The 10,829-nt window shown below is 47.1% G+C and overlaps 1 protein-coding gene across 7 annotated transcripts in view; it reads left to right on the forward strand.

Moving 5' to 3' along the window:
• LOC139226277 (transient receptor potential cation channel subfamily V member 4-like) overlaps nucleotides 1-4,015 on the forward strand; it is a 76,633-nt gene extending 72,618 nt beyond the window's left edge. For all 7 annotated transcript variants that reach the window (XM_070856914.1, XM_070856918.1, XM_070856916.1 and 4 more), the window contains one exon: nucleotides 97-4,015. In XM_070856914.1, coding sequence (XP_070713015.1) covers nucleotides 97-166 — 70 coding nt within the window. In that variant the 3' untranslated portion in view covers nucleotides 167-4,015. The remainder of the gene's footprint in view (nucleotides 1-96) is intronic.
• The last annotated feature ends 6,814 nt before the right edge of the window (nucleotides 4,016-10,829 follow it).

Here is a 10,829-nt window from a genome sequence, read left to right on the forward strand (position 1 = left end):
CAGGAGAGCAGGGGGGCAGGAGGGCAAAGATACAATCAGTTTGCAACGCTCTCCCGCCGTCCTTAACGACATGTTCTTCAAATCACCTCAAACCAGGTTAAACGAAGTCAACTGGAACGAATGGGACACGCGTATAGAAACGGTGACAGAATCGATTGAAGAGTGATAACAGAGCGCACCTACATTGGCCAGATGGCGTGTGTCTCTGTGGAAAACTAAGAAAGACTTGCATTTATATAGCGCCTTTCACAACCTCAAGGCGTCCCAAAGCAGTTTACAGCCAATGAAGTACTTTTCGAAGTGTAGTCACTATTGTAATGTAGGAAACGCAGCAGCCAACCTGCGCACAGCAAATAGAAACATAGAAAATAGGTGCAGGAATAGGCCATTTGGCCCTTCGAGCCTGCACCACCATTCAATAAGATCATGGCTGAACATTCCTTCAGTACCCCTTTCCTGCTTTCTCTCCATACCCCTTGATCCCTTTAGCCGTAAGGGCCATATCTAACTCCCTCTTGAATATATCCAATGAACTGGCATCAACAACTCACTGCAGCAGGGAATTCCACAGGTTAACAACTCTGAGTGAAGAAGTTTCTCCTCATCTCAGTCCTAAATGACCTGCCCCTTATCCTAAGACTGTGTCCCCTGGTTCTGGACTTCAACATTGGGAACATTCTTCCCGCATCTAACCTGTCCCGTCCCGTCAGAATCTTATATGTTTCTATGAGATCCCCTTTCATCCTTCTAAACTCCAGTGTATAAAGGCCCAGTTGATCCAGTCTCTCCTCATGTGTCAGTCCAGCCATCCCAGGAATCAGTCTGGTGAACCTTCACTGCACTCCCTCAATAGCAAGAACGTCCTTCCTCAGATTAGGAGACCAAAACTGAACACAATATTCCAGGTGGGGCCTCACCAAGGCCCTGTACAACTGCAATAAGACTTCCCTGCTCCTATACTCAAATCCCCTTGCTATGAAGACCAACATACCATTTGCCTTCTTCACCGCCTACTGTACCTGCATGCCAACTTTCAAGGATTGATGTACCATTACACCCAGGTTTCGCTGCACCTCCCCTTTTCCTAATCTGCCACCATTCAGATAATATTCTGCCTTCGTGTTTTTGCCCCCAAAGTGGATAACCTCACATTTATCCACATTATACTGCATCTGCCATGTATTTGCCCACTCACCTAATCTGTCCAAGTCACCCTGCAGCCTCTCTTAGCGTCCTCCTCACAGCTCACACCGCCACCCAGTTTAGTGTCATCTGCAAACTTGGAGATATTACACTCAATTCCATCATCTAAATCATTAATATGTATTGTAAAGAGCTGGGGTCCCAGCACCGAGCACTGCGGCATTCCACTAGTCACTGCCTGCCATTCTGAAAAGGACCCGTTTATCCCGACTTTCTGCTTCCTGTCTGCCAATCAGTTCTCTATCCACGTCAGTACATTACCCCCAATACCATGTGCTTTGATTTTGCACATCAATCTCTTGTGTGGGACCTTATCAAAAGCCTTTTGAAAGTCCAAATACACCACATCCACTGGTTCTCCCTTGACCACTGTACTAGTTACATCTTCAAAAAATTCCAGAAGATTTGTCAAGCATGATTTCCCTTTCATAAATCCATGCTGACGTGGACCAATCCTATCACTGCTTTCCAAATGCACTGCTATTTCATCCTTAATGATTGATTCCAACATTTTCCCCACGACTGATGTCAGGCTAACCGGTCTATAATTATCCGCTTTCTCTCTACCTCCATTTTTTTTTTTAAAAGTGGTGTTACATTAGCAACCCTCCAGTCCATAGGAACTGATCCAGAGTCGATAGACTGCTGGAAAATTATCACCAATGCATCCACTATTTCTAGGGCCACTTCCTTAAGTACTCTGGGATGTAGACTATCAAGCCCTGGGGATTTATCCGCCTTCAATCCCGTCAATTTCCCAAACACAATTTCCCGCCTAATAAGGATATCCTTCACTTCCTCCTTCTCAATAGACTCTCGGTCGCCTAGTACATCCAGAAGGTTATTTGTGTCTTCCTTTGTGAAGACAGAACCAAAGTACTTGTTCAATTGGTCTGCCATTTCTTTGTTCCTCATTATAAATTCACCCGAATCCGACTGCAAGGGACCTACATTTGTCTTCACTAATCTTTTTCTCTTCACATATCTATAGAAGCTTTTGCAGTCAGTTTTTATGTTTCCGGCAAGCTTCCTCTCGTACTCTATTTTCCCCTTCTTATTTAAACCCTTTGTCCTCCTCTGTTGAATTCTAAATTTCTCCCAGTCCTCCGGTTTGCTGCTTTTTCTGGCTAATTTGTATGCCTCTTCCTTGGATTTAACACTATCCTTAATTTCCCTTGTTAGCCATGGTTGAACCACCTTCCCCATTTTATTTTTTACTCCAGACAGGGATGTACAATTGTTGAAGTTTGTCCATATGATCTTTAAAGGTTTGCCATTGCCTATCCACCATCAACCCTTTAAGTATCATTTGCCAGTCAATCTAGCCAATTCACGCCGCATACCGTCAAAGTTACCTTTCCTTAAGTTCAAGACCCTAGTTTCTGAATTAACTGTGTCACTCTCCATCTTAATAAAGAATTCTACCATATTATGATCACTCTTCCCCAAGGGGTCTCGCACAAGATTGTTAATTAGTCCCTTCTCATTACACATCACCCAATCAAGGATGGCCAGCTCTCTGGTTGGTTCCTCGACATATTGGTCAAGAAAACCATCCCTAATATACTCCAGGAAATCCTCCTCCACCGCATTGCTACCAGTTAGGTTAGCCCAATCAATATGTAGATTAAAGTCACCCATGATTACTGCTGTACCTTTATTGCACACATCCCTTATTTCTTGTCTGATGCTGTCCCCAACCTCACTACTACTATTTGGTGGCCTGTACACAACTCCCATCCATACTGATTCCACATCATCCAAGCTAATGTCCTTCCTTACAATTGCATTAATTTCCTCTTTATCCAGCAATGCCGCCCCACCTCCTTTTCCTTTCTGTCTATCCTTCCTAAATGCTGAATACCCTTGGATATTGAGTTCCCAGCCTTGATCACCCTGGAGCCATGTCTCCGTGATGCCAATCACATTGTATCCGTTAACTGCTATCTGTGCAGTTAATTCGTCCCATCAACAGCGATGTGATAATGACTGAATAATCTACTTTTTAGTGATGTTGATTGAAGATAAATATTGGCCTCAGGACACCAGGGGAGTACTCCCCTGCTCTTCTTCGAAATAGTGTCGTGGGATATTCTATGTGCACCCGAGAGAGCAACGGGGCCTCAGTTTAACGTTTCATTCAAAAGACAGCACCTCCGACACTGCAGCACTCCCTCAGCATCAGCCTAGATTTATGTGTTCAAGTCTCTGGAGTGGGACTTGAACCTTCAAAGGCGAGAGTGCTACTCACAATTGACCCCCAGCCTTTTTCAAGGAGAGTTCCAGATTCCCACAACCCTTTGTGTGAAGAAGTGCTTCCTGTCTTCACCCCTGAATGGCCTGGCTCTAATTATAAGGTTCTGCCCCTTGTTCCAGACTCCCCCCAGCAGAGGAAATCATTTCTCTCTCTCTACCCTGTCTAATCCTTTAATCATCTTAAACACCTCGATTAGATCCCCCCCCTTAATCTTCTACACTCCAGGGAATACAAGCCCAGTCTGTCTGTTCCCTGTTCTGTGCGTGTTATCAGGCGATGATGAATCGGGCTCTGTTGATGTAACGCGCACCGGGACCAATTCCCCGCTTTGCCCGACTGCCAACCATCAATTTCATCCACTGGATTTTTCAATCTGCAGAACTGTTTTTATTTAAGTGAATTTAATTATGAATTTAAATATTTATTTGCCCTGATGCCAGTGCTCACTGAAAACCGAAGAGCTTGAATATTACAAGATGTTTTGCAAAGGAAATCTCTCCAATATCTAAACTCTGTTGAAATATGTTATTAAACTGTGAGATCTGTAAACTGGAAGTTTTCAATCTCTGTACCTCAGTGTCTTTTTAATAAATGTATAATCTTTTTGAAACCTTTAACAAAAGAACTGCACTTGGGATACATTGAGTGTAATCGTTAGGGAAATGGATCTGAGCTGCCTCCCCCCCTCTCCACTCCCCTCCCTCTGCCCCACCCCTCCCCTCCCTCTGACCCACCCCCGCTGGAGAAAGTGCAGAAAGGAACTTACTGCCTGAAAGGATGGTAGAGGCAGAAACACTCACCACATTTATAAAGTACTTGGATGTGCACTTGAAGTGCCGTAACCTACAGGGCTACGGACCGAGAGCTGGAAAGTGGGATTAGGCTGGATAGCACATTGTCGGGCGGCACGGACACAATGGGCCGAAATGGTCTCCCTCCGTGCTGTAAATTTCTGATTCTATGAAATGCAGAACTCGCTGCCACAGGGAATGGTTGGAGCAGGGAACATTGAGACATTCAAGGGGAGGTTTAAGGCATACAAGAGGGTTGTCGGGATCTGGCACGCTCTACCTGAAAAGGTGGAGGAAGCTGATTCTGTAAATAATGTTAAAACAAAGTTGGATGGGTACCTGTGGGTGAGCAACGTACAGGGTGACGGTCAAAAAGCAGGAGGGTGAGACTGAGCACCATAGGCAACACAGGCTGAATGGCCTCCTCCTGTGCTGTAAGTTTCCATGATTCTATGAGGAACAGAGGGATAAGAGGGCTGGGTGGGAAGAGGTAGTTAGTGTGGGAGAAGGCTCATGTGGAGTACAAACACCAGCATTGTTCACTTGGGCCAAATGCCTCTCGGAAGACTCGGTGTAATTCTCATCATCATCATCGGCAGTCCCTCGAAGCGAGGATGATTTGCTTTCACACCAAAAAAGAGATGAGTTCACAGGTGTTTCAATGAAGGACCTGATATTCCAGGTCCTGAACAACATGTTGAAGGGTGGAAGATGCCTGTGCATGGATTTTTTTCACGTGTGGTGGCCGTTGCACACCAGCCACCACACGGGCTTGACAGAGCTAGGTCTTGGTCCAGTGGCAAGGATTATCCAAGACGACTGGAGACCTGCTCTGCTGCACGGACCTAATACACACACATATCACATGCTGCCCCTGGGCCCTCGCCTCTCCTGGACCCCAAACTCACACCTCTCCTGGACCCCGGTCACTTCCCTCTACAAACTCTTGCCGCTCCTTCGCCCCTCCTGCTGTGCCTGCCCGCACTGCAATCAGCGACCTGGCTTCGCAGCCGTCGCCCTCCTGCAGCAGTATACCACCACACGCTGCTCCCTGTAATGGCCCCAGCCTGCTGATGGTCTTGTAGGCCGGGACCCTGCCGAATTTCCGGGCCAGGGCGCCGCACGTTGCTCCCTCCACTCTCTCACACGTTCCACCCCCCCTCACACTTTCCTCTCCCCTCCCCCCTCACACTTTCCTCTCCCCTCCCCCCCTCACACTTTCCTCTCCCCTCCCCCCCTCACACTTTCCTCTCCCCTCCCCCCCTCACACTTTCCTCTCCCCTCCCCCCCTCACACTTTCCTCTCCCCTCCCCCCCTCACACTTTCCTCTCCCCTCCCCCCCTCACACTTTCCTCTCCCCTCCCCCCCTCACACTTTCCTCTCCCCTCCCCCCCTCACACTTTCCTCTCCCCTCCCCCCCTCACACTTTCCTCTCCCCTCCCCCCCTCACACTTTCCTCTCCCCTCCCCCCCTCACACTTTCCTCTCTTCCCCCCCTTCACACTTTCCTCTCTTCCCTCCCCCTCACACTTTCCCCTCCCCCCCCACCCTCACTTAACCCATCATGCCACATGGCAAAAAAGGTGTAAATTTGAGGCCCCACGCCGAGACTTGAATGTTCAACCGAGAGATTGCGGCAAAGGACAAAGGGACGCTGGTGTGCGCCTCCTTCTGGCCAGCACAGGAGCACCACAGAGCGCTGTGCATCTGTAATTGCCCTTCCATGTCATGGTCAGACCATGTTGCTGGACCTCTGTGTATTGCATTCCATTGTCGGGTATGATTGCTGTTTGCAAAAGATTACAGAAATACACGAGTGCTGAAAACTTGAAACAAGAAACAAAAGGCTAGACAAGCCCAGTAGGCTGTTCAGTATCTTTGTCTAAGATTACATTACCATGTGGATAACTTGCTATTCATCTTTCATCCCACTCTTGTTACTTGGGTTTTTGCCTGACTTTATTTGGGTGATTTTAATCTTTCTTCCCCATCCTTGATCATGCTTGACAAATCTTCTCGAATTTTTTGAGGATGTAACTAGTCGAGTGGACAAGGGAGAACCAGTGGATGTGGTGTATTTGGACTTTCAAAAGGCTTTTGACAAGGTCCCACACAAGAGATTGGTGTGCAAAATTAAAGCACATGGTATTGGGGGTAATGTACTGACGTGGATAGAGAACTGGTTGGCAGACAGGAAGCAGAGTTGGGATAAACGGGTCCTTTTCAGAATGGCAGGCAGTAACCAGTGGAGTGCTGCAGGGCTTAGTGCTGGGACCCCAGCTATTTACAATATGCATCAATGATTTAGATGAAGGAATTGAGTGTAATATCTCCAAGTTTGCAGATGACACTAAGCTGGGAGGCGGTGTGAGCTGTGAGTAGGATGCTAAGAGGCTGCAGGGTGACGGACAGGTTAGGTGAGTGGGCAAATGCATGGCAGATGCAGTATAATGTGGGCCTAGATTGCAGAAGGCACGGGCACCAATGGTAGAGCGAAGGAAGTGGGGGGATTCAGAAGAGGTCAAAGATTGAGGAAGAGATCTCGGAGGGTTGTGGGGCTGGAGGAGGTTACAGAGATAGGGAGAGGGCGAGGCCACGGAGGGACTGGAACACGAAGATGAGAATTTTAACATCGAAGCGATGGTGGGCACAAAAGCATTCCAACCTGCAAATAGAAAAGTATTCACATTGCTGAAATAGACAGCTTCAGCTGCTGCATCTTGGAGTGCTAATGGCTCCACGCTCTCCACGTGGAGATCTTACCCCACAGCCTTGATGTCTCTCCAGTCCTTCGGTGCTGGCTCCCCATTACCCTTGCATCAGCAGATTAGCAAGACCATGTTAGGCCACAAAGCAGGGGGTGAGCAAGAGTGGCCTAGGATGAGTTTTACTCCTCAATCTTTGTCCCATGTTGGATTAACTGGTCGTATACTCCATTCTGGGCGGGCCCCACACCAGCATCTAAGTTCATAATCTCGGCTCAGATTGCATGCAGCGTAATACCGAGAGAGCGTGGCCTTGTCAGAAAGTTCTTGGAGGGCTTGGTAAATTGAGAGTAATTGTGTTGGTAAAGTAAACTGGGTTTACAGGATTGTGCAAGAACTCTCAATTTACCAACTCCCATTCTGCCTCCCTAAAAAGACTTTAAGAATTGCATTAATATAGCGCCTTTCACAACCACCAAAGCGCTTTACAGCCAATGAAGTAAGTTTTGCGTGCAGTCACTGTTGTAATGTGGGAAACGTGGCAGCCAATTTGCGCATAGCAAGCCCCCACTCAAAATGGAAATGTGATAATGATCAGATAATCTGTTTGTGACATTGATTGAGGGATAAATATTGGCCAGGACACAGAGGGTAACTCCTTTGTTTTTCTTCGAAATAGTGCCACGGGATCTTTTATGTCCACCTGAAAGGGCAGGCGGGGCCTCGGTTTAACGTCTCATCTGAAAGACAGCACCTCCAACGGTGCAGCGCTCCCTCCTGGAGTGTCAGCCAAGAATCCCAAGTGGGACTTGAATCCGCAATCTTGTGATTCAGAGGCAAGGTGCAGCGTACTACCTGAGCCACGGTGGACACTTGATGTTTATCTGGTGAGGTAAAGATGCCGAACACAACTTGGGGTGAGAAAATGGCAAAAGAAAAAAAACCCTGCAAATGCTCGATATCCAAAACAACAATATTGGAAACAAAAACGGAAAACGCTGGCAATCTCAGCGGGTCAGGCAGCATCTGTGGAGATGAAGCAGAGTTAACGTTTCGGGTCGATGACCCTTCGTCAGAACTCGAAACGTTAACTCTGCTTCCTCTCCACAGATGCTGCCTGACCTGCTGAGATTTCCAGCATTTTGTTTTTATTCGATTCCAGTATCCGCAGTATTTTTGCTTTTGTAAGAATATTGGGAACACTCAGCTTCTGTGGCGAGAACAGACATGATAATGTCGCAGGCACCAGCCCTTCATAAATAGAGACAATATCACTGTCCCACCGATCCCTCCTGTTTCACAGCTCATGCACAATCCATCCCATCCATCCTCCTTTAAACAACATTATTTCACGGATGTGGACATCGCTGGCAAGGGCATCCTGCATTGCCAATCCCCAGTTGCCCTTGAAAAGTGGCTCGCTGGGCCATTTCAGAGCGGCAATTAAAAGTCAACCACATTGCTGTGGGTCTGGAGTCACCTATAGGCCAGACCGGGTAAGGGCGGCAGATTTCCTTCCCTGAAGGACATTAGTGAACCAGACCTGTTTTACAACAATTCAGTAGTTTCATGGTCACCATTACTGATAGTAGCTTTTTATTCCAGATTCATTTAATTAATTGAATTAAAATTCCCCAGCTGCTGTGAGATTTGAACTCTTGTCTCTGGATCATTGGACCAGTCCTGTAACATAACCACTATGCTACCGTGAGGAGGAATTTCTTCTCTGAGGATCGTGAATCTGTGGAATTCTCTGCCCCAGAGAGCTGTGGAGGCTGGGTCATTGAATATATTTAAAGTGGAGATTTTTGAACGATAAGGGAGTCGAGGGTTAGGGGGAGCAGGCAGGGAAGTGGAGTGGAGGCCAAGGCCTACTCCTGCTCCTATTTCTTATGTTTATGTACCCCATACATACTGCCTGAAGGTAAAGTACTTTATAAATATTCCCCAATCCCCAAATGCAAGCGCGTGTCAAACCTGCAGCCTCTCGTATGGAAGTCCAGCTCCAGACCATCGCTGGATGGGAGCAGTCAGTCCGGCCCCCATGAGCTGCAGCAGCTTTTAAAAGAGGAAATTTCGACATCGAGCTTCATGTGGTTTAGATGTGCAAATTTTTTTTTTTTTTATTCTTCATCAAAATGTAATTCTACAATAGTATACATCGTTTTCATACTGAATTTGATATATCCTCCAACAGCAAGGACAGCTCACCATCCAGATTTCCATCTCCGAAAACATTGTAAAACACACACCAACCAGTTAGTGTTGAACTTTCTTTTCCGTCCATGGAAGGAAAGTTTAAGATTTTAACCCTCTTGATTTTTTTTAAATCAAGAAGCCAGGTCATAAATGATCAAGTTTCATACATCAATATCAGACGAGTGGCCATGTACCCAAGTTGACACAAGACACGAGATAGCTGTCTGAAGGGGACATGTGCCCCAGTGTCCAGATGTTGCTTCACTCAGCCCCCTTACAAGCATCCTCGGTGTGTCTTGGTTTTAGTCCATTCGCTCGACCTGGGTATTCTACAATCACACTCCCGTGTATTAATACTGGTTCAGCCCCCAGCACGAGTGTTGAGTCTTGTACAGAGAGCAGTCAAAGAGGATTAAATCCCCAGCTTTTATGGGTCATTTGAAAACTCAACATATTGGCAAGTTTCTTGGTCCGGCACAAGGAGGGGCATTGGAACTTGGAGGCTAGGGGGAGAGTGTGGGGTCGGAAAGAGACAGCCCCTTCCAAATTGCTCCCCATAGCTAATGAGAGCGCTACCGAGGAAATCTACAGGCTACCTCCCCTGCAGCCCTAGCTGACAAGGACAGTGTGAAGGACAGAGATACCAAATACAAGGCTCCGCGCGCAGGGAGGCTGGGGGAAATATCACAGCTTAACAATTCTAGTGTCAGGATTCTACAGCATTGGTAGAAGTTAAAGTGAGATATGCTTTAAAATAAAACCTGACGGATAGAGCTGTACAGTTTCGGGGTGTCTGAAACCCGAGTCCGGAGTCGGACTTGCTCAGGTCAGTTGTACCAGAGTACCCCAATCCAAAGAACACACAAATCAGCCACTGACAAAACACTAAATAAAATGTCACTTCAGTAATTTATTTTTAAATCCAGTGGCATGTCAAGGTGAACTAGAGCAGCGAGGGGAGCACAGCAGCCCAAGAGGCAATTCTGGACGGTGGGGGGGGGGGGGGGGAAGAAAGAGAGCTGGGACGGGCAGAGCATGTCTGAAGGACACAGAGCTCACAAAGATGCACTCAGGTGGTCATGGAAGTGAAGTAACTCACACACACCTCTCTAAAAATGCACACTGTAGTTGCATAAAGTGTGGTAGAAATGATGAAAAGGGGTCATGTACCCTCAGGGAGGGGTGTTCTCACAGCAGTGGTTCTGTACAGGTTGTACGCCCCAGCCTTGACTTGCCCATTTAAGTCCACATATAAATGAATCAATCATCTACCAGTGCGCACGTCAGCGAGGTTCCTACTCCAGACACAGATGTTTATCCCTAAGCTAGGTGCCCATCAGGGGCAGCTTTTCCACCAGTAACTCCACCGACTGCGATCTCTCCTGCAGATGGCTCGACTTTACCCGTAGCATGTATCAAAAGCAGCTTATATTTAACTTGGTTTTTAAAAAAAAAGAATACAGCAGCAGTCTCCTCCGCAGTGGGCAGCTGCAGCAAACAAGTTAAGCCAGGCCCCCTTTTTCACATCGTAAGCAGAGAGAGAGGGGGGGGGGGGGGAAATACATGTGTTCATTTAGAATTAGTGGCTGTTAAAACTTAAAATAAAACACACACACACCTCAAAGCTTCTCAAGTGATCAGAAGAGGCACAGGCCCATATCATGGCAGTGTTGTC

Source organism: Pristiophorus japonicus, chromosome 16 (assembly GCF_044704955.1).
Source record: "Pristiophorus japonicus isolate sPriJap1 chromosome 16, sPriJap1.hap1, whole genome shotgun sequence".
Lineage (NCBI taxonomy): Eukaryota > Metazoa > Chordata > Chondrichthyes > Pristiophoridae > Pristiophorus > Pristiophorus japonicus.